The 25,474-nt window shown below is 31.4% G+C and overlaps 1 protein-coding gene across 3 annotated transcripts; it reads left to right on the top strand.

Annotated features, from left to right (window-relative positions):
- Nucleotides 1-728: 728 nt before the first annotated feature.
- Nucleotides 729-24,976, top strand: LOC105790878 (probable CoA ligase CCL12). Of its 3 annotated transcripts, XM_012618670.2 has the most exons (13): nucleotides 730-1,073; nucleotides 1,450-1,579; nucleotides 1,669-1,928; nucleotides 2,040-2,241; nucleotides 19,385-19,425; nucleotides 19,839-19,967; nucleotides 20,088-20,382; nucleotides 22,952-23,046; nucleotides 23,130-23,346; nucleotides 23,417-23,542; nucleotides 23,691-23,789; nucleotides 24,020-24,226; nucleotides 24,610-24,976. In XM_012618670.2, the coding sequence occupies exons 1-13, from the start codon at nucleotides 802-804 to the stop codon at nucleotides 24,721-24,723; spliced, it is 2,187 nt and encodes a 728-aa protein (XP_012474124.1). In that variant the 5' UTR covers nucleotides 730-801; the 3' UTR covers nucleotides 24,724-24,976. The 3 variants fall into 3 exon arrangements, with proteins under 3 accessions (XP_012474125.1, XP_012474124.1, XP_052490612.1); XM_052634652.1 differs by lacking the exon at nucleotides 730-1,073 and having other exon boundaries at nucleotides 1,694-1,928; XM_012618671.2 differs by lacking the exons at nucleotides 24,020-24,226; nucleotides 24,610-24,976 and having other exon boundaries at nucleotides 729-1,073; nucleotides 23,612-23,758.
- The last annotated feature ends 498 nt before the right edge of the window (nucleotides 24,977-25,474 follow it).

The raw sequence follows: 25,474 nt of genomic DNA, 5'->3' as shown, positions 1-25,474 counted from the left end.
AAGAGCTAAAATTAATTTTTTTGTAAAATTAGAGGTCAAATAAGTTATTATGCTTAATATATACATAAGATGCAATGGAGGGTTGCATTTGCCTCCCTCAGGCCTTGTTTATGCTTACTTGACAAATCTTTTATTATATACACATATACAAATTAATACATCAATTTAATCTTTATATTATTAAAAAATTAAATAAATCAAAACATTAATAATTTAATATTTATTTTTAACAAAATTAATATTTTAAAACTTTTATAATTTTGCAAGTTAAATATTTTGTTTGGAATTAAATTGTAAATTTTTTGTTAAAATATATTGTTATCCCTTTACTTTTACATAATTTGAGATGAAACCCTATAGTTTAAAGATTAAAAAATAATATTTAAAAAAATTAAAAATCATATTCCAATTATATTAATAGTTTTCATCAAAATTTATTAATATTTTTGGACAATCATCTGCGGACAGCCAAATTGGCATATTATTGATTAGACTGAAATTTTAGATTGAAAAGTAAAATGAATTAATTGTAAGTTTTAAGAATAAACACCAAATTTCAAATCTTGTTAAAGTACAAGGACGGAAGAGACATTTTAACCAAATAATTTTGGTTAAAATTTAACGTTAAACCATTGGTTTTTTTATTAATAAAATTAAAATTAATACAATTAGTTTCACATTTAAGATAAGTTGATTAGGTGGCTCACCGTCTTTTCTTGCACCTAACTCCCACTGGCGGCTATTATTAAACTCGTGTCATAGTTGGATACTACACTCAGACTTGGGTTTCAGTGTTAGCAGATGGCGAAGAGGCTAGGTGAAGTGGGGTTAGAAGATTTGTACAGAGCAGGCGGGTCAACCATAAGCATAAAGGAAGCCACCCACATGTACCAAGCCATAGCAGCAAGCAAAGCCTCTGACCCTGACCCAAGACGGGTGTGGAAAGAGGTGGTGAGTAGGAGAGTGTTAAAGCCATGGCACCCGCATCACCTGCATCAGTTGGTCTACTATTCTGTCTATGCCAACTGGGATGTCTCCATCAATGGCCCTCCTCTTTACTGGTTTCCTTCCCTGTATTCTCTCTTCCTTCTTTCCTCATTTGCTATTTCCGTTGTGTGAGTCAGCTTTCAGGCTCCAATCGTTATGAATTTATTCAAATTTAATACTTCTCCAAGTGAAGAACATCTATGCTGAATTTATGTTTTACTCGTATATTTGAGGGATTATATAAATATTTTTCAATTTTAGGAGTTGGTACTTTTGAGATAAATATTAAAATTATATATCAATTTTGATACATTAACTTTGATTTGATGTATTTATACACATCAAATTTAATTTTGATTCAATTTTCACATTTCATTAACCCGTTATTTATACATTATTTGCTGTGAGTTAAATGAGTTGAATCTAGTATATCTTCTACTAAACTAGCCTTTTCTTTTTCAGAGATGAGTCCAAAATTACAAACCTGGGACGAATAATGGAGATTCATGGCCCAAAGCTTTTAGGGACTTCATACAAAGACCCTATTGAAAGTTTTAGCCTCTTTCAGAAATTTTCTTTCCAGCATCCTGAGGTAAGCACTTATTTTTTTTCCTTTGTAGATTGTGAGGCAAATGATCATCTAATATATAAAGTTAAGAGGGGGTCTTTGAATGATTTCAGACTTACTGGTCTATCGTTCTTGAAGAGCTTTCAGTTGTATTCCACAGTTCCCCAAGTTGCATTCTAGATAACAGTAAAAAGCTGGAACCTAGTGGAGCATGGCTTCCTGGTGCAGTTTTGAATATAGCTGAATGTTGTTTATTGCCCTCTACTCACCCTACAAAAGAGGATAACAGTTGTGCTCTTGTGTGGAGAGAAGAAGGCCGTGATGATTTGGATGTGAATCGCATGACATTAAAGGAACTTCGTGAACAAGTAATGTATGATCCTGTCACAGTTTGCAATCAGATTGTATGTTCTTGTGGGCTGCTTTCTTTTTCTGTGTTGCATTAATATATGTGAACGCATAGATTTTGAAAAATGAACCACAGGGTGGTTGCAAATGCAGTGGATGCCACATTCTCAAAGGGTGATGCAATTGCCATTGACATGCCAATGACAGTGAGTGCTGTTGTTATATATCTGGGAATTATATTAGCTGGATGTGTTGCGGTGTCCATAGCTGACAGTTTCGCGGCCAAAGAAATTGCGACTCGTTTGCGTGTCTCTAATGCCAAGGCTATCTTCACTCAGGTATATTTCTGGCTATCAATTTTTCTTTAAAAGGGATGCAATTGCCAAAGAGTATGAACCAAGCCATCCTACAACTTTCTGCTTTCCAGTGCTTTTTTTGCATTGGGTGACATGTTTTTATACTGACATTTGATGCATATTAGTTGTAGGAGCAAGGTAAAATTACCTGCCCTGCATTAGGAGTAAAATTGCATTTTGCTCTTTCAATTAAAAAAATAGATAAATTAGTCCCTGTACATTATCAAAGAGCAAATTGATCCTTTCTGTTAAAAAAATTATTCATTTGTACTGTTAAAAATTGACGTAGCTGACTAAATAATTCGTCGGTAACACGTGGCATGCTATGCGTACCTAATGTTGACGTGCATGGATCAATTTTTAGTGGTAGAATTGGATAAAAAATTTAACAGAATGACCAATTTGCTCTTTGATCTAACGTATAGGGACTAATATTTCTATTTTTTTAGTAGAAGGGACAAAATGCAATCCAACACCTAATGTAGGTACCTTCATGATACTTTTATCATGCTAAGAATTATCTTGTCGTTAATTTCTGCCTTCTATCCGTAGGACAAAAATGTTCATGAGGAGGCAATAATTGTAGTTCTACTTTTTATTTGGAACCCAAGACTTGTAAAAGAAAAAGGAAATTAAGAGAACGTTGCTTAGACAGAGGTAAGAGTTATAATCTACGAAAGAACTAAACAAAGTTAATCCCAATTGATTCCTACAAATTTTCCAACTATATACAACTAACACTTTCCCTAAACCTAAGTATAGATATTGATAACCACGGAATTAGATGAGATAGTAAGAGTTTCTCGTATATTAACTAGTGGTTGAAGGTTAGACCATAGCCTTGAGTATGGAGCTACTTTAAACTTTGTGGCCAATGTCTACTCCTTTAATGGGCTCTTCGCCCTAAGTATGAAGCAGCTTTAAAACTCATTATTAGTGTCTACTCCCTAATGGACCTACAAAACGCGGAAGATTAATCATTGGGCTCGTTCCAATAAAAATCTTTAGAAACCAAAAAAATATATATAGATATTGATCATGTCTAACTTGTTACATAGATGGTCAATTAAATTTTCATTCAATGCCTTTTGTGAATGAAAAACGAGTTTGGACTGCACAATGTTTGATTATAGGTATGGAAAACAATATAAATTTAAAATCCTTTAAAAATTTGTAAATTATTTTGAAATGTTTATAAACTTAAAAACAAAATTTTAAATGACTTTTCAAGTATTCTTGAGTAATTTTGAGGTTATATAACGATACAAACTTATCAATATAATCAAGTCAATAACCAAAATTACATAGAATGGAAGTATTGTATCAATACAATCATGAACAGGTCGATGCATCTAAGGACATTTATTGATATATTAAGAGTTGTATCAATACATCCATGGTGTCTTTAGATGTATCGATACACCCATAGTTGTATCAATATAATGCTCCCCTTCTGCGCAATTTTAATTACTTAGTTGTATTGATATATCTCAAGCTTGTACTAATACATAGTCTCAAAATTGCTCTAAAACACTCAAAAACATTTTCAAAGGACTTTGGCGTCACTCAAAATCTTTTTGTATATTTTCTAAGTCATTTAGAAATTTCTTTTTGATTTTAAGAACACTAATTTTAAGAGTTATTAAAATAAATTTTACAAATTTGATTAATAGATTTTAGAATTTATTTTGTTATATCAAAACAGTTGAAAATAAAACCTAAGAAAAGAAATTTTGGGAATTTGAACCACCTTCGATAAAATCTTAATTATCAAATTTAAAATAAAAGGTAAAATTAATGGTAAATGCTACTCTCTTTTTTCAATTTTTTTAGCAAATTAGATCGTTTTTCACCTCATATCAAACGCGTTTTTCTTTGACAATTTAACTTACTTGAGTTTAAATGTTGGAAAAAATTGGTTTAAAAGCGATTTTCTGTCACAACGGAAAAATAAAAATTTAAAAACCGAACTATTTTGTGATATTTATAGCAATAATTTTTTTCTAAAAAATACTTGTATTTTGTATGAGGCTAATCCTATACGTTCTTGACTTTCAACTGAATGATCTTCTCCACTATTCTTGTACCGAAAATCGCTTTGAGTGTAGGCTTGAAAAATCTCAAATCAAGCACAAAGCCTAGAATAATTTTATTATTTTCAGTAGGAAAGTAAATCTTTCTCTATAGAAATCGGTAGAATTGTTTTTCCTAGAAAATTGAATTTATACTTAGAAGATAAAATCAGAATATTTTCGGGAAAAATAACAATATCTCAAAATATATGTGTTTATCTCTACCAGTTCCATCTATTTATAGGGAGACATTGAAGAATTTTGGTTGAATTAGTAGAATACAAATAATACTTATTTAATAGAAAAACAAATCCTCTTGTTCTACTAGGAGAAAAGGGCGACTAACCTTAGTTAATTATACCAGGGTTGCAACCCCTCATACACATTATGAGGGGTTTTGGACCTCTCCTATATAAGGTCCAATTATACGTGCTTCTTGGACTTTTAACTCGACACTTTATAATTTAATCCAACCCAATATATGTTTTTCTATTTCCCAAAATAAATATTATTTATTAAATTAATTTAAATTAATTATTTTCCAATTAAATAATTTTCGAATCCAATTCTAATTTCATTAAAGTTAAAAAGCAACTTTATTGTAAAAGAATCTATGAGAAAATATGTTTGATTTTCATATTCAACATATTCACAATGACCAATTAATTTAATTTCATTTTCAAACTTCAATTATTAAATAAAATTAGAAAAATTAAATTAATTTTCAAGTCATTTCTATACTTAGTAAGAAATCACATTCATTTTGAATGTAATATATTTCTCTAACTTTATCATATCTATCAATTTTTGTTCATTTGATTCTAAATGCAATTTGTTTCTGGTTTCAACGAGCTAGCAGAGGGATCGATTGAACATATGTAACTAAGGCTCAAATGACTTATAATTAAGTTCTAACTTTTCGCCTATAACACCCTATACCCAACTCGAATCTTCTTAGTATTTTATTAAGTGTCTTCAGAATAAAAGAATTAAAAGAAATGTCTAAGAATACATCAAACTTTTAAAATCAATATATGACATTACAATTTAGAAACTTTGCTAAGGAAAGATTCTTAAAGCGTAGTGTAATGAATGCCTATTCCTTAGAATGCTCTCTGTATGCATAATATTGCAACTCGCATTGCTACTCTGGTGCATTTCTAACTTGGTCTCCCTAGGCGCACCCACTCTTAAGTGGAATTTGCAACATAACCAAACTTGATCGTCTTATACACAAATCACCTTAAAGCAATTATTGTTGATATCTTTATTTTGATTATTTTGGATTTTCTTTCTGTCTTCGGCGAATACCTTTCCATTATCGGATGCATGCTATACGCCAACTTCCATACTTGATCATCTTATACACAAATCACCTCATAAGAATATTTCAGAATTCACTACTCAATACGAATCTTATTTCTTTTACGACAAGCAGCTGCATTTCTCATAGCAATACCTATACAAACTTACCTTCTGCAAATTTTCACTCAGATGGTCGTTGAACACTTATTCCAGAATGGTGTATTTACAAATATTACTCTTGGCAGATACTCATACTAGCGGATCTTGAAGATGAACTTCATACGAATTCTCAAAATAAATTGACAATTATTATATTACCAGTCAAATCACATCTTATTTTGATGGACGATACATTTTAAATCATTCCAAGGAATCTCAAACAACCATGATACAAATAGACTTCAGATAACCTCTGTACTTGACACGTAAATTACTCATATTTGACGAATACTAGATAATTCAGATTACTTCCTTACATATCATAAGCAAATTCCAATCTGACATTTATTAGACTACTCATGATTTCGAATACGTCAAATTACCTATATTGACAAACTACTGTGGCAGGTTTGCCTTTTAGAGAACTCTTTCAAGAAATGTCTTCAAGTCATAATTAATTTCTTCCATAAGCCTAACAAAAACAGAGACACTTTTACACTTACCAGCTTTTTATCATATCATCAGCTAGAAGAGAAGTCTTAAAGCTTACCTAGATCACGAAACAGAAGCATTTGACTAGATTTCACTTCAAGGATGTTACATAATAAGTCACACAGATATCACAGTATATGCCATGCGGGCTTTATAGAGGATTACATGTTTACTATTTCGTTGGACTATATTAAAGGGTGTTATGGGGTTTCTCCCACATGGTCTTATACATATTTTCATGTTGTGATTTGTCAATTTAGTCTACATCTCACTGTAGGCATCACCATGAGTATTTTTATTGTTATATAATGTCATGGGTCTTCGCCACATGGTCTTACACATCCTCATATTGTGTTCTTCCAGTTCAATTTACATTTCACCAGAGGCTACACCATCACTATTTTTATTGTCATATAATGCAATGGGTCTCTACCACATGGACTTACACATGTTTTCATATTGTGATCGACCAATATGGTTAGCAATGCAATTGCCCTACCAAAGGCATCATAAATGGATGTTTTACTTAGAATTCACTTACCTAGATTTCTTCACACACCTGACTAATTCATACGCTCCCATATCGAAATTTTACATGCATACTTACCACTCAACTTCTTATTCAAGCAATATCTCACACGTATCATCTTATACATGCAGAATCTTTCCAATACTTCACGTACGCACTTACACCCATCAGTTATATTAAATGACATCAATATACTAATTTCCATTATAATCTAACATATATGAGTCAAAATAAAAACTTACATGAAACTCACATTCACTGTAGCTCAAAGTTCTAAATCTAATCGTCCTTCCCGAACCAGCATTAACAACTGCTTAAAAGAACTAGAAACTTCATTATAAAACTCATTTACAGATAGTTTATTGACATCTCAATTACAATAGACCCTCATGGATAACCTCTTAATTATAATCTATTATTTTATGTTTCTTTACATCCTTTATAATCTATTATTTTATGTTTCTTTACATCCTTACTCTTTCAAAATCGTAATATGCAGAGCTATCAAACTTACCAAGAGGTTGAAATATCCACAGATTATCCCAAAATCCTTAGCTTCTAGTTTAATGAAAAAAGAAAGAATGCTTAGGTTTAAGAAGAAGAACCTGAATGTAAAATAGAAAGAAGAAATGTTGTCTCAAGGTTCCCTTCTTACCATATATATATATATATATACTCAATTCTCCTAAGTGGATCTTGACAAGTGTTACATGCATAAAAAAAATTATCCCTTAATTGGCCTACAAAAACCAAAAGAGTTATAAAAGAGAATCATGTGATGCTAGTTGACCAATCAATTCAATTGGCTCATAACCAAATCTCGTTACAAACCTACTTAACATAGTTTTCAAGCAACTAGGCGTATTATACCTAGGTGGTGACTCACGTATGGCGTGGTCTTAAAGACAGTTTAGTCCCTTACAACTTTCTCAAATACTTATTAGCTGTTTCATGTTCAGCCAACACTCTGAGGCGTAACCTTCTTTTGTCGTACTCTTTCCTAAATCGAAGAATATCCCAAGATGAAGTCCTTAGATACTTGTACAAGCAAATACCTTCTGCGCCAACTTTAGTTCGCCAAAAGTTTGTAGATTGGCGAACTACACTACTAAAGTTCGTCAAAACATGTAACATTCATGTCTACAGGCCTTCTTCTCGGATATGCCAAATTTGGGGTGTGACATCACATATTAATTATAAACTCATTTAGTCACGAAGTCATTCAATTATAGTATCATGACCAAGTTATCACCAATTAAATATCTTTACGAAAGCTACTTGATCGATACTCATCCAATAACATTGTCATAATTCTGTTACCATCATAGGATATCCTTAATCTCTTTTAGGATAAAATCACTCTCAATATGATCCTATTTTATCTCATGGTAACCATTACATCTTCCTTCATGAAAAGTCAATAACTATCGAATAATAGTTAAGTCATTCATCACAAAGACAAATGACCCGTGACCATGTTTACTTTTCATCTATCATATAATGCCAATGAGAGGATATCATTTACCCATTTCTTAGGCTATGAATTTCACTATTGCGAATGGTGCTACATACTGCAGAAGTCGTATACCCAATACATCAACTTTCGGTTCTTTATCTATTTGAACTTAGGTTTTTACTTACATCAAAGCATACGACTCACGCATACCTAGCCCATCATGCACTCAGGATTAAGATACGCCACACTATGAATATCACAAGTGAATAAACTCAAATGAATTCAGGGTCTATTTTACTTAGGTCTTGTTTGATGTATTGTTAGTCCAATCAATCACATCTATGTATCTGCCTTCTAGGAGTCATTTGCTCCGATGCTCAAGATAAAGCATCTTTCCAATTGGACTTGATAAACGATATACGAGTCTTTCAATCAGTTTTCTCATTTCCGATTAGACTAAGAACATGTTTAGGTTTATCTACTAATACAAGCTATTTTTTCATATTACAATCCAACCACGTAATATCGCTTAGTATTTGTTATACATTAAATAACCAACAAGCTAATATTTGCTTCTATTTAATGTAATTCATGGATAATTTTAAGGGTATTAATATAATTCATGGATAATTTTATTAAATCAATTTATTCGAAAAAATACAAGTATACAAACGAATATACTACACTTAGGGCACTATATCCAAAATTAAATGCTTGCATTTTTCACTCATATGGCTTAGGTTTGAATACTTTTCTAAGCTTATTTGATTTTTTTTATGAAATGAAGAGAACAAAAATCAACAACTAACTAGTTGTGATCAAAACATCCTAACTTAGAAGGTACCAAACACCAGGTAAATGTTTATCAAACATATGGAGTTGCAGATCCAATTCAAAGTTGTCAAAGTTATATTTAGCCAAAAATCAATAGCTCGATTCGTTTCTCGACTAATATGAGACATTCATACTTTCCAATCCTGATAGCAAGTTCATTAATGATCTAAACCAACGTCAATAATCTACTATTAACCATGTCATCATTTAGAATTGAACAACCAAATTGTTGTCGCTCTCCACCATAACTTTCTTCAATCTTTTATTCAAATCAATTGAAAGTCCATGAATTATTGCCCACAGCTTTGCCTCAAGTATTAAAGCAATTCTCAATCGCCACCTATATCCAACTATTAGTCTTTCTACAACTGCTCGAGAGCTATTTAAAGCGACAACTCCATCACAATTTAGTTTAACCCAATTTGGAAGCGGTAATTGCCATCGATCAATCCTCATATCGCTACGACTCTGACATCATGCTAGGGCATAATTCCTAGAAATCGACAAGGCCTAACTTCAGTAACAATCAACAATATCATCCGCGCTATAGTTCTCCCTTTGAAAAAATCATTGAATTATATTTCTCTTAATGTAACACCCCTAACCCGTATCCGTCGCCGAATTAGGGTTACGAGGCATTACCGAACAAATTCAACATTTTTAAAACCAAACTGATCACAACGTAAAAATTTAATTACTTTCGCATAGCTATTATAATTTACAATCAAAATGTAATTAACATCGTACTCAAACCTATACATGCCATAAGATTGAGTTCAAATATTTAACAAAATACCAAAAGAAGTCGATAGTGTGATGGACTATGCTGATGATCCCCGAGCTCGTAACGCGACTCCAAAATCTATAAAAGCAAATGGACGAAAACAAACAAAGTAAGCTTTTATAGCTTAGTAAGTCTATAGCATATCTAAAATACATATAAAAGAATCATATAATTCTTTAATTAAATTTATTGAAATCACAATTATCAATAATAATTACTAATCAAACATTGCTATATTAAGTCATTTTGTTTAAGTCTAAATGGATGTGTATTTATCTAATACACATAAACGAACAAATGTATATACATTATATGCATATAATCAATTTACTAACATAATCATTAACGCATATCTTGATTTCTATAGTACTTATTGTTCGCACTTCATCGGATCCATTTAAATATAATTGTTCAAATACATATACCAAAAGCATAATTTTATACTTATCCACTATAAGTGCCGAATGCACATTTACACCTATACCCACCTATGCGAATGCATACATATACACACATATATATATATCCAACAATTTCATGATAACCGATATATATATATATATACATACTTACTATTCACAAAGATTGAACGATTATATAATCATCAACCACCTTGATACAATGTTCATAAACTTATCCATTTCATATAAACAAAATCATATATATTTATACTCAATACATAGAATCACTTAATTTAAGCAGATTCAACGGCACTTAGCCTGCTAGGCTTATAGCTCGATTAGGATCACCCAAGACGTAGCCTGCTAGGTTTATAACTTTGATTAGGATCACCAAGACGTAGCACTGCTAGACTTAAAGTCTGAAAAATTCAACGGCATAAAGCACGCTAGGTACGTAACACGAATATCACAAATACAAGAATAATTTCTCATATTGGCATTACACATGTTTAAAACATATACGTATAATTCATGTAGCATTAACCACACTTTCAAGAAATTGGCGGACCATAGCTCGATTATATCGTACTTACAATCCATACTTTTAGCTCAATACAAATAATTGTATATACGTTTATACCCATTCAACCCACACTTATTCCATAATATATAATTCATACCTTAAATTCAATTCCAAAAAATTTATACAATTATATACATATATATATTGAGACTTCATATACATATTTTCATAACTTCCATACTTCAATCAATTCAAAACCCTATATATTTATATACACATATATTCGAACAATATATAAATATCTTTAATTCATAACATTAGATTCATTTCACGATAATTGAAACATACCTTGAACCACTTATATATATATTCGTACCATATATATGTATTATACATACCTTTGCTTAAAATCAAGAATTTATACCTATGCAACATTCATACTTTAACTAATTTCAATAACTATATATATATGTATATATATCCTAGCATTATATATACATATACATATACATGCTTATTCAAATATCAACTATACTCTTATACATTTCTTACCTTTATTTCAACCCATAAATCTATACAAGATTATACTTGTATATTCGAACATGCTATATATATAAATATCATCCATACTTCAAAATTTATTCAATCAATATACTTTTAAATATAGCTCAACACAAAATACAATTAGTATACATGTGTAAATATTAACTTAATAACTTTTAATTGCTAATAGACTTACCTCGGATATCAGCGGACACGATCGACTATTCGATTACTTTTGTTTTTCCCCGATCCAAATTTGTTTTCTTCGTTTCTTGATCTAAACATAATCAAATTTAACCTTTTATTCATCAAAACATTCAATTAAGTCCAAAATACATAAATGGGAAAATTACCATTTTGCCCCTAACATTTTACACTTTTTGCAATTTAGTCCTTTTTGCACAAAACACAAAATACACAAAATTTGCCCATACCACACAAGGGCCGAATATTCATGGTTCTCATACAAGTCCACACATTGCATTTATTTCACATTTTAGTCCCTCAAAAATTTATTTTCACAATTTAGCCCTAAATACTCAAATTCATCAAAAATCCCAAGACAAAACATGTTAATCTAAGACATATCTTCCATTATTCATCATCAAACATCACAAAGCACAAATATTCATCAATGGCATAACTCAAAATATTCATTAAAATAAGAAATTCAAGCATGGGTGGGTAGTATTCAAAGCAACGATCTCAAAACGTAAAAGTTATCAAAACCGAACAAAAACTAACCTTGAATTAAGCTTCAAAAGATGGCGAACCTAGCTTAGGTTTCTTTCTTTTCTTTTCTCTAGTTTCAGTCAAAATAAGATGAAAAGTGTGGCTTTTAATTTGTTTGTCTTTTAATATATTAACTTTATAATATAATATATTATTATAACCTTTATACATAATATAAAAACTATAATTTATAAGCATAATGTCATCCACTATCTTGAATAATGGCCTAATTTCCTATTAAGGACTTCACATTATAAAGGCATTAGCAAGTTAGCACTTTACACATTAATTAGTAAATTTCACATTTTACGCGATTAAGTCCTTTTATTAAATTAAGCACACAACAATAAAATTAATTCACGAAATTTTCACACATGTAAATTAACATATAATAAACACATGAAATAATATTAAAATATTATTTTTTTATTCGGATTTGTGGTCCCGAAACCACTATTCTGATTAGGGTCAAAATCGGGTTGTTACACTTAAAGCCACCAAAAATTGACTACAAACAATGTTTTCCACTCAGCCCCTTTACACTAAGTCATTGAACCATTATCAAAACAATTAAGCAACCAAGAATACATATTAGAAAAGCTCTCATGCAAGTTTCTACGAAATATCCTAGTCCAAACTGCACGATCAAATGTTCAATCTCTTAGCACCTGTATCACACTCTCAGTCAACACCTTTCAACGTTGGTGAGAAGTTTGCCTCTCCATAAGAACTATAGAAATTGTTTGATTCTCTAGAGGATTGATAGTTTTCATAAAACAGACTAAAGTGTATCTTTTGGTTCCAATCTGCCATCCATTAACTATTTTTATGTATCTGAAATAGTTAACTATCCAGCCTTAGACCCCCTTCACACACACATTTTTCAACTCCAATAGTGTTAGTCAGTGCGAGGATTGAAGTAACCTGTAAAATAATTGATTGGTCCAACACAAGGGCAACCGAATCCCATTTTCAATTCCTATAGCTATCCACTATATTTGAAACCCATTTGAAACCCAAACATTCTTTAAACCACTGGCCTTTCTATTTTAGTTTTACTTATTAAAGAACCTATATTACGCAACCAAACATCCAGCCAAAATCTCACACTTCTCCCATTACCTAACGCCCAGCTAATGTTACTTCGAAACAACTCTCAGACTTTCAAAAGTAAGTGCCAAACATAAGAGCGGTTACTTCTACCAATGGAAGGGTAACCACCTTTAAGGTGGTATTTGCTTTTAAGGACTTGGACCCATAGCTCATTATCTTTGGTGAAAATGTCAATCTCCAATTTGAAAAGAAAAGACTTATTTTGATCACATAGTCGCCTTAATCCAAGGCCCCCATTCTCCACATGTTCACAAACAGAGTTCTATCCCACTATTGTGAACCTCAAATGAAATGCAGAGTAATTTTATCAATTTCATTACACACACCCACAGGAATCATGCAAGTCTGTATAAAGTAATTTAGAATGGCTAAAAGGATAGCTTTGGCTAATGTCACCTTCCCTACCATGAAAAGTAGTTTTGCATCATAGGCATTAAGTTTACTGTGAACCTTGTCCACAACGAATTAAAATGTGATATGTGTTACCCTTTTGTGTAAAAGCGACATCCCCAAATATGTTCCAAGATCCTCGACAACTTGGAATCCCATAAGATGATTTAATAAATTCGCATCCTCATGGTTCACATTTGAAGAGAAATAAAACTTCATCTTCTAGAAATTAATATGGTGCCCAAAAAAGTAACTAAACTTATTGAGAATCAAGCTAGCCAGATAGGCCTACTCCACATCTGCTTCACAGAAAAGTATAAGGTCGTCCATGAAGAAGAGGTGTGATACCATTGGACTTCCCCTAAAAAGTTGCACTGACTTCCAAGATTTATCTTGAACTGCACCATGAATCAATTAACCCAATTTTCCCATACAAATTGCAAACATATAAGGTGATGGTGAATTCCTTGTGTAGGTTGGAAAACTTCAATGAATGAGCCATTCCACAAAATCTACATAGAAAAAGATATATAGTGCATAATAATACAAATTAATTCAATTGGTATTCCAACATCAACTAAAGAATCTTGCATAAAGTCCCATCGAACACAATCATAGGCTTTTTTTTTAAATCAACCTTAATCGTCATCCATTTTTTTTACTTTCGTGAATTCTCATTGAGTGGATTAATTTTTGCGAATAATAATGTTGTCAGTGATATAACAACCCAACACAAAGATGACTTGGTTAGAGGCCACAATCTTTGACATAATTGGCTTCAATCTATTCACAATCACCTTAGTCAAAATTTTATAAGGCATGGTGCAAAGGCTAATAGGGACATAATGATATAAATTCTTAAAAGAGACTATTTTTGAGATAAGGACGATAAGGGTTTGATTCCAAAACTTGATCCAATACTCTTCCCTAAAAAAAATCTCAAATTATAGAACAAATCAAGGAACCCACAACACTCCATTGAGTTTGATAGAATTGCGTATGGAATCCATCAACACCAGGTGCCTTCAAAGGGGCATATTGAACAAAGCCTCCAAATCTCATCATTAGTAACCAGGGACTTAAAAAGATCAAATTCATACTGCCTAATCTTTGGGAAAACCCCTCTATCTGGGAATTGAGCCTCAACATCTCCTTCAACAAAATACAACTTATAAAAATAGGAGATGGCAATAAATTTAAGGATTTTATCGTCATAGCACCAATTAACCCCATCTAATCGGAAAGTTTGAATTTGATTGTAACGACGACGACTGGTAAAGTTTTATCTGTAATAAATGTTAATCTCTCCCATAAAAACATTCATTTAGTAAGGTTTGGGTTACATAGCAAATTGTCGCAATAAACTAGTAATAAAAAATTATAGATGAAATCTTTAGATGAACAAATTGTGTATGGTTGAACAAAACTTCAACAGATATAAAGTCCTTCCATAAAATCCAGATGTTGCCAACGAAAATTTTTGCTTCAATTCAGTATGAAAATGGAAACCTAATTTTCGAAATCACACAATTTACTTGCCGACCACTCAGTCGAGGTCCAAGCAACGCTACCAATGATGGACTGAAATCTCGAACATATTCAGCAAGAGTACGATGAAATTGAATATGACCCGTACCTTGACAATTCCAAATAAAAAACTTACAATTCATAGGAAAGATAACCATACCTCAGTCAACTAAAATTGAGTCAACATCGACCACCGACTCCTCATAAGTACTACTTGAACTTCCCAACGCATTCGCCATGTGATCCGGTTCAGAATCAATTCCTCCACAATACCACTCATTGTATCATTAATTAGAATATCCTTACGAGACCCCAATTAAAATTTAACCCCTCACCCTTGAACTTCTTTTTTAGCTTCTCTCCATTTAATAATATTTTCATTTTCCTTGGACGGGGAAATGGCAGCAACCATCATGAATCCGTCACTTACTCCATCTAGAACCTTCCCTTCACTACCCATAATATTAGGGTGAGTGTTTTCCTCCACAGAAACAACACAATGACAAGATTGATCAAGATATGAGGATACTCATCTAGCTTGATGATGCAAAAGGTTGGGTTCAAAATCTCCTTCCCTTTCTCCAACAAGCCTAGAGCCCTGATCATTAAAGACCACAATAGCACCCTTTGGACCCTAAATATCACCTTGGACTTTTAACCCAAATCCTACTAATGTACTACTCTAACCAAGCCTTTCAAGATGCAATTTATGCATCTCCAACCCCGTACTTTGCTTCTCTTTACCCAATGCCCATAGCTTTAGTCCCAGATTTTGATATCTCTTTCAATTTCCCAATAGAAGGTAAGTCTTGCCCAAACACAAAATTTCATGCTTTACTCTTGCTTTTTCCTAAAATATCTTTTGAAACATCCTCCTAAATTGTAGATAGCACATCAAAATTAAATTTCTCGGATTTGGTTCCTTGATTTTCGATGCTTGAAGAGTTAACTATTTTGGGGTAGTTTTCTTGTCCTACGCTTACCACCATCCAAGAGCCGTAACTCTCCTCCTCCTCTCTATTTTTGATATTCACAACCAATGGTTGCTTTCTTTCAACAAATTCTACCTCATTGTTCCTTTTACCAAGCGCAAGACATCCCTCTTTTAGATGACCATAGTGCCCACACTGAAAGCATAAGTAGGGAGTGACTCTTATTCAACCCTTTGAAGTTGGCCATCAATTCAGATCTTAGAAATCAAAGAAAGCCTCAAGTCAACATCGGCAGCCATATGAGCAGATCGAACTCTCGTCCCATTATCTGTATTATAATCAATACGAATAACATTCTCAATCACTTCCCCAATTGCGAGCAAAATACTTTTTTTTATTCATCAGACCAAGAAGACTCGGTAAGCGAATCCTAGCAACCACATTAAAGGGGGTACTCCTGCATAGTGCTAAAGTTTAGAGTCTATGGTTGTACTATCAAATACTGACAAAATATCACCTAATGCCCAGATAAAACTTTTATATAATCTTTAAAATATCTAAATTTGGCCATTTTCAAGATCCATTAGTTGAAACGTCTGAGATGGTTTCCACAAGATGAAAGTCTTGCTCAAAAGGGTGTTGAATCCAATGCCCCGACCTAAAAGTTTAATGATTACTTGAGGGAATTCCTCCATTATTATCAGTAACATCACCCTCCATCAATTCAATATCCTTCTCAAGGCTCTCACCCAACGGTTTGCTCTGCCCAGATTGGTTTAGGATTTTGTCTCGAAAGAACATTTTGTCCACCCTAGCCGCTTCCATAATAACATCATCCTTGTCAAGATGGTCTTCTTCCCATAGCCGAAGTTTCTTCGTAGCCCTACCAACTTTTTTCCCCTCCTTGTGGTCGCCTTTTTTTTATTTTAATTTAGGTTTTTAATTATTAAACTTATTATTTTCAAGTTTTTAATTAATAAACATGCTTTTAAGTTTTTTAATTTATTTTTCATATAGATAGAATAATACCATGAAAATAAATTTTTTTATATATATCATTATGTTAAATATATTTTATTTTTTAAAAGCATCAACTGATTTTTTAATTAATTTTTCTTTATATATAATTTTATATGTCAAATACTTATTATTTTTGGTCATTGTAGGTATAGTAAATTCTAATATATAAAATCAATTTATTATTTCAAATATCATGAGTTTTAGTAAATATAAATTTTATATGTGAAATATTTATTTTCTATCTATATAATGAGTGTGACAAGTTTTAGTATTATATATTTTTGTATGTGTATTTGAAATATTTCACATATAAAATGAATGATATTTAAAAGAAAATTTTCTTTTGAAATATTTCACATATAAAAATAATAATGATATTTGAAGTAATTATTTGATTTTATAATATTAGAATCTACCATACCCACAATATATCGGAAAAAAATATTTCACATATAAAATTATATTTACTAAAAATAATTTTTTTGAAATAATTCATTGATTTTATATTAGAATTTACCATACTCATAATGTACACGAAAAATAAATATTTAACATATAAAAATTATATATAAAGAAAATTATATAAAAAATCAATTGATATTTTTAAAAATAAAATATATTTAACATAATGATATATATATATATATATATATATATATAAATTAATGGGGATTAATTATGTTTTTCAAACAAAAGTCGTTTTACACCCTTTTGTATCTCTTTGTACGATTAATATTTTAATGATCTAACTGTTGAATTTAGTATTTTATTCATATAGATCATGCATATCAAAATTGATGTAAATTAAAATTTCCAACTATTTGTTTTATATAAAAAATATTCAGTCGTTAAATATACATTAATATATTGAGTATTGTAGATTAATATGATAAAAATATCGGATTGATTCAAAAATTTACATGCATGACAAGTATAATTATATCGGTAAATTCGATGGTTTGATCATTAAAATATTAACCATACAAAGAGATATGAAATGGTATAAAACAACTATAGTTTTACACGTTTTACTCCGGTATAAATGGACTCTTTCCCAAAAAACAATATTTTCATTACATAATTACATAATTATTGTTTTTTGTCTATATAAATAAAGAAGTACAGGACCCATGTTTGAACATTGGAGATGACATTGTTAGGAGGGGCAGCCACGAATCCTGAACATATACCGTAAAACGGATATATATCAAAAAGAAATTACTAATTAAAAATAAAATAAAATAACTTAAAAGGCATGTTTGTTAATTAAAACTTGAAAAAATCATGCTTATTAATTAAGAATTTTTTAAAAATAAAATAAGAAGCTTGAAACGACATGTATTAGGAAAAAACCAAATAATCTAGGAAGTTAGAGTGGAAATATAGGCATTTAACCATCCAACCAAATAATCTATATTATAAATAAAAGCACTTTGGTATCCTAAAAGCATATTTTATGGAATGCGCTTTTGTCCGCCTATTTTTTAAATAATGTAATAAACGGTTTAATTCACTTTTTTTTGTGGCATTCACCACTAATTTTGCCTAAAATAAGAAATGAACAAATTAAACTAGAATAAAAAAATAATGAAGATATTGAGGATTTTTTTCTTGTATTTCTCAATGATTTATATTACATATACAAGCCCAAACTAGGGCATAATGAAGGAAAATTCTCCACCAAGGAAAAAGGAAATAAAGGAGAGATCTAGCATATATATATATATATATATATATATACATATATATACCAAGATTCTCTTTGTTACAACATAGCAAAAGTAAGAAAATCAAATCATAGCAAAAAAAACCTTAACTATCTCATTGAGAATTCCACAATTAAGAAAGAAAAATAAAGGGTAGAAATTGTCCAATTAAACCCTATAGCAAACACTAGTGATTATAAATATCAATGATTGGACAAATTCCCTACAAACCTCTAATTGATTTGCGACTAGAAACGTCAATTATTGCACCACTTGGAAACTTGAACTCAAAAAATTTTAACCCTCCCATTCTTGTATAAACTTTTTATGCAGGATTATGTAATCTTCTTCCTATTTGCTGTCCAATGAACTTCCTTTCCTAGTTTTACTTTGTCTTAAGGTGCCAAAGTTTTCCCCATTTCTTATTTATTTTGAACTGACAGATAAAGGCAAGGTTAAGTGCATAGTTCTTATGGTGATTAGCTTTCTATTTCACTTTCTTTTGACTCATGCTATGGTGGATGTATATTTGGCCCACTGGCTTTGCTTAAACTTTTTTTATTTGGCTTTGTATTGGAAATGATACAATTTCTTGCTTTCAATCTAGGATTTTATACTAAGAGGAGGTCGAAAGTTTTCTCTATACAGGTAAACTCCTTTCCCATGCTAGATTTCGCAATTTCTTCTTTCAAATTTTAGCCGGTGGAAAATCCATGTCTTTGTTTTTCTATGTATGTTGCTTGGACTCATGTAAGAGTGTCAAGACGGGTATGATTAGATTTTGTCTAAGATAGTAGATGTTTGTAGGTCATGTTCTCTCATCCATGTGTCGGAGTCAGAGCAACAGAGCTTTCTACGTGGGATGTTCCTTTAGGGAGCATTTTGTCCTATGGGGCAAGGAGCTGTATAATACCTATTCATATGAGCTTGCTTGCTTTGGTCACATTCTCTTCATTGAATTCTTCAAATAACAGCTAAAAGTTACTTTGTGTATGAGTGATAGATTCCATGCATCTTTGAAGGTATGAAATGAGGTTCAACACGTAATCTTTCTTATGCAGTCGCGTTGTGGAAGCTGATCCATTTAAAGCTATTGTGCTCCCTGCAAGCGGGAACAGCGTAGGCATTGAATTAAGAAAACAAGATGTATCATGGAAAGAATTCCTGTCCATTGCCAATCAACGTCCAAGGTATTCTTAGGATATCATTAGATGGATGAAGTTTTGGAATGAAAGGATCTCTACCATTCTCCTTCATTCAAAATGGTTAACACAACTAAACACTAATTACCTTTTTTGTGTGTGTGACAGATCCAATCATTACTCTCCAGTTTATCGACCAATAGACTCTACCATCAATATTCTATTTTCATCCGGAACCACAGGTGAACCAAAAGCCATCCCGTGGACACAACTTTCCCCAATACGATGTTCTGCGGATGGGTGGGCTCACAATGATATAAGAGCTGGAGATGTTTACTGCTGGCCAACAAATTTAGGATGGGTGATGGGTCCAGTTGTACTCTTCACATGTTTTTTAAATGGTGCAACACTAGCTCTGTATCATGGATCTCCTTCGGGTCGTGGTTTCGGAAAATTTATCCAGGTAATTCTTATATTTCTCTTTCCACTAAATACTATGAAGGGATCTTCTAAAAGCAATTCTGATTTTCAATAAGCATATCATATCATCAAGGTTATAGCATCTGAAGGAAAAAATGATTCATTGGAAACAACAGAATTTGGCATTGCAAATCTCAGGAGCAATCTTGCTAATATTATACAAGTGAGGAAGATTAAAACTGAAGTTAAGTAATCCTGGGTTTATCATAGCCTTATATGAAACACAAAAAAACCACAAGCTCTAATATGTTTCTGACGATATAGATTCTAGTTCTACACAACAATTACCAGAGAAAAATAAAATGATGCTGCTTTTACCCACACAAGACGTCCTGTGAACTGGTCTTTCCTTTTTGAGATTACCACTCTACCTTAACTAAATGTATTCGGATTTGGATGTTTTTTTCTTTTGAGTGATTCACTTATTCCACTTGAAAAAGAAATGAGTAAATTTCAGGTTTAAAATATATAAACTTAATTTTGATTTCATATTTTACTTAAATTTATCAAATTAGAATTCTTTTAAATATTTATATATATTTAATATTTTTTAATTAATTTTACTTTTGAATATTTATATATTTATAAAATTTGAGGAAATCTTTTTTATAAATATTTTGAACTTTCGCTTTTTTAGAAGGATCAATTTGCACATTTTCAAAACTATTAGGGACTCTGGGTATTTACATCATCTTGTCATTCGAGTTGTAAAATTCAGCTCAACTCGAACTCTAAAAATCGAATTACTTATTCAAGCTAATTAAGAAAAATGAATAACTCAATTCAATTAACTCAAAATTCAAAAAAAAAAAATCAAATCAAATCGAGTTTTGCTCACCTTTAGCTCAGATTTTCTCGGGCTTGAGCCTTTTTGGGGTTGGATTTTTTTGGATTCAAGCTCGGATTGAGCCAGGTAGGCTCTGACAAATTAAAATACTTTTGGATATTCTAAGTTATAAATATTTCAATTTGAATGCAATAATTAATTTTACTTTTATACAATGACAAAACAATTCAAATTAGCTCATAAATTATATATGTTTAATAAAATTTCTTTTATATAAAATAATTAAACTGCTATTTATGTGTAAAATTTATTATATGATATGTATATTAATTGACAGAAATATATTTTATTATTTATTATATTATACTAATAATTGAACTATTTTTATATTTTTATTAAATTTATAAACCCCATACTCATTTTTCAAATCTAATAAATATACCCATAATTACTCAAAGTCAAAATAAATTAATTTTAGCCCAAATCTAAGTCCAAAAAAAAATTAAACCAGATATCCAAATATAATTTATAAAAGTTAAAACCCAAATTAAAATCTAATTTAATAAAAACAATATTTTATTAAGATATCATTTTATGCTTTGTTAGTTGTACACACGCATTGCAATATACTAAATTACATATAACTATTACTATTGATACTACATCTTTTATTATAATCTATAGGAATAAATTTCAAAATTTTGGTTTAATGTGCAATTTTATAAATGATATTTAAATTTATCCAATTCTCACAAATTACCAACATAATTATTGATATGACATCATTTTCTGTTTATATATTACATACACAAACAATTATATTTACCCAATATAAAAGTAAATTGATTTATTTATTTCTTTAAATGTGTATGATTGAATCAAAATTAAAGTTTCATGTATATATAATACATTTGAACACAATAAAAGTATCATTGTAGATTATGTCATTATATATTTTATATTATAATTAAATTTAAATTTTATAGATTTTAATAGTGATTAATTATATTATTTACTATACATATATAATTATACTATTAAAAATATTTTATATTCAATTAATGTTTTTAAAATTTATTTCACTTTATAATTTAACATAAAAATTATATTAATAAAATTTTAATATAAATATGTAATAGTTATGAACACATTTTCATAAAATAAACAACTATCATTTATTTTTATTTTTATTTTAAATAATATCATAAAATTATATTAATTATTAATATCTATTATGGTTGTTCAGCTATAAATTTGAGTTTTTTCGAACTTTAAATTAGATTTATTTTGAGCTTTGGTCAAATTAGTCTCGAACTCGAATTCTTATAGATTCAAGCTTTCTTGAACTCAAAATCTGTTAGATTAAATTTTTCTTTATCTCGAATTGTTATAAGCTCAACAAAGGATCTTTTAGGTTCAAGCCTACCTTGCGAGCTCTAACCTTAACCCCCAAACCCCCTGACTAATTGTACTATGAGGAGAACATTACAAGCTTAGTCCACTCCAACCTCCAACCTCCGGAGGTTTGCTACAGCTTGGTGACTGCTGAAATCAATAAGTTTCTTTTGCTATGCGGCAGGAGACTATGAGAACTTCCCTTGGTTTTGGTGAGATAAGGACAGGCCTTCATAGGGAAATGTAGCTGACGGTTTAAGTTGATATTTATAGTAAAAATGTTGGGTACATGCTACAAGTAGTAAAAAATACTGGATACCACTGTTTAATATCTTAACTCACCTGGTTTTAATGTTGTTCTCTTGTTCAGGATGCTGGAGTAACTGTTCTGGGCACTGTTCCAAGCTTAGTAAAAACTTGGAAAAGTTCAAACTGTTTGGAAGGCTTAGACTGGACAAAGATAAAGTAATTCTTTTAAATTTCGAGCATAAATGTTGTTTCATGACTTGGAATCTCAACAAAATGGACTAAGAAATAAATATGTTTAGATGCTTTGCTACCACTGGGGAAGCCTCCAACGTTGACGACGACCTTTGGCTCTCTTCAAAGTCTTACTACAAGCCTGTTCTGGAATGTTGTGGAGGCACAGAGCTTTCATCCGCGTATATTCAAGGGAGTTTGCTGCAGCCACAGGCTTTCGGAACCTTTAGTACTGCAGCAATGACAGCAGGCTTTGTCATCTTGGATGAACATGGGCATCCTTATGTAAGAGCATATTCTGTCTCGTTTCTTTCTGTTGTGTATATTACTATATTTACTTTCATCTTTGTGACAGCCAGATGACAAAGCTTGTGTTGGTGAAGTGGGTTTACTTCCTCTCTACTTAGGAGCAACCAATAGATTGCTTAATGCTGATCATGAGAAAGTCTATTTCGAGGGAATGCCAATGCATAATGGAATGGTAAGGTCATATGCATCATTCTTAGGATATATAATTTTTTTAGTAAAGAATTCAATATACTCAATGAAGGTAAAAAACATACAAACTACGAATGATCATGGAGCACCTTAATTGTACATTCTCGTGATTTTGATGTATGCACCGGCAGCGCCTAAGGAGGCACGGGGATGTCCTCAAAAGAACTGTTGGTGGCTATTTGATTGTACAGGGCAGGGCTGATGACACCATGAATCTTGGTGGCATAAAGGTACAGCGTTCTCTCTACTCTATTTAGTTATCTGATAATGATTCAAATTGAAGGTCTTTAAAGTATAGGCCTGCCTCATGACCTAGACTTTGCAAGCATTTTGGAGTCTGCTTGCCAGGAATTTCAAGAAGCATTTCTTTTACCATCGATGAAACTGTACTTTCGGTCCCTTAATGTTATAAACTCAAAAGCAACTTTAGCATGAAATGCAAGTCATTCCTGATATGCAGACAAGTTCTGTTGAAATCGAGCGTGTATGTGACGGAGCTGATGAAAGCATCTTGGAGACTGCTGCTATCAGTGTAGCTCCACTGGGCGGTGGTCCAGAACAGTTGATAATGTTTGTGGTGCTAAAGAAAGAATATAGTCACCAGCCTGAGAAGTTGAAGATATTATTCTCAAGAGCTATTCAAAGCAACCTCAACCCTTTATTTAAGGTTAGGCTACAAGACATAAAATATCTTTTTCATTTTTATACATTGTCTGGGGACCTAACCTACCCTAACAATGTCATATTTAATCTCCTCCATAAAATTTAAAAATTACCAAGTTAATCCCCATTTTATCTAAGTGTTTACTGAACATGTCGTTTCACTTCTCCCAAGTGGTCTTGCTTGTTTTTCTTTTTCGTTCTTAAATGCAGAATTAGTTTTAGAAGACATCATTAGCTGGATTTCAGGTGAAGAGGACTGGATTTTAGTGGCATTTTACCACAAGGGTCTTAAGGACTCGATTTTGAAGAAAGGCAGCCCTATTTTTGGCTTTGCTACCATACCACCGTGTCATGTTCTAACTCTCTTTTGGTTTTTGACGATAACAGGTGAGCTTTGTTAAGATAGTTCCGGAGTTTCCTCGAACTGCTTCAAACAAACTATTGAGAAGAGTTTTGAGGGATCAAGTTAAGCAGGAGCTGTCCCCTCGAAGCAGAATTTAATGGCAACTTAGGAGGTGGTTTTATGTTACTCAACCCAAATATGGATTTTCTTCCTCCCGAGTTATGGTTTGTAACATGAAATACGGTAAACAGAGATCATCATGTATTATAAGAATGGCTCCATTCCAGTTCCTGGAATTATGCACTTTGAGGGTACTTGATATCATGTGTACGTATAAATAAATATAGGCGTTGTTAAAACAGCTATAGATTGTTAAATGAATATGGCCTAGCTAATAAGCCAATTGTCGAATCTAAATTAGTAACAAATTTTACAGCATTTTGGAACATTATTGGTGACCATTTTCGACTTTTTGTACAGCATCAAGGAACCCAATGGTCTTCACCTGCATCTCTTTGTAATTTTATACGACAATATATGAAAGGTGAAAGTCTTATACAAGTCTGAAGAGTGCATGTTGGACACTGACAAAGATCCCTGTATGATAGAAAACGAGTAATTAATTAAATGATGTGACATTAATTTTTAAGTATTGTGACGTGTTTTTTAAATAAAAGGATATTTCAAAAGAATCTATCTCGGATCATTTAAATAAATTTCCAACTTTCTGTATATAAATCATAATGCTCTATAGGATTTATAAATCATAATTAGTTAGATAAAAATTTAGCCTTTTTATGTTTTTGGAGTATTTTTTGTAAAAAAATTCTTTAATCTTATATTAAAAATCATATTTGATTTGGTCTCTGATCATGATTTCCTCTCATTCTCCCTCGCCGAGTATTCTTT

Source organism: Gossypium raimondii, chromosome 8 (genome assembly GCF_025698545.1).
Source record: "Gossypium raimondii isolate GPD5lz chromosome 8, ASM2569854v1, whole genome shotgun sequence".
In the NCBI taxonomy this organism is placed as follows: Eukaryota; Viridiplantae; Streptophyta; class Magnoliopsida; order Malvales; family Malvaceae; genus Gossypium; species Gossypium raimondii.
The sequence above is the reverse complement of the archived record's forward strand: the minus strand, read 5'-3'. Positions and strand labels throughout refer to the sequence as shown.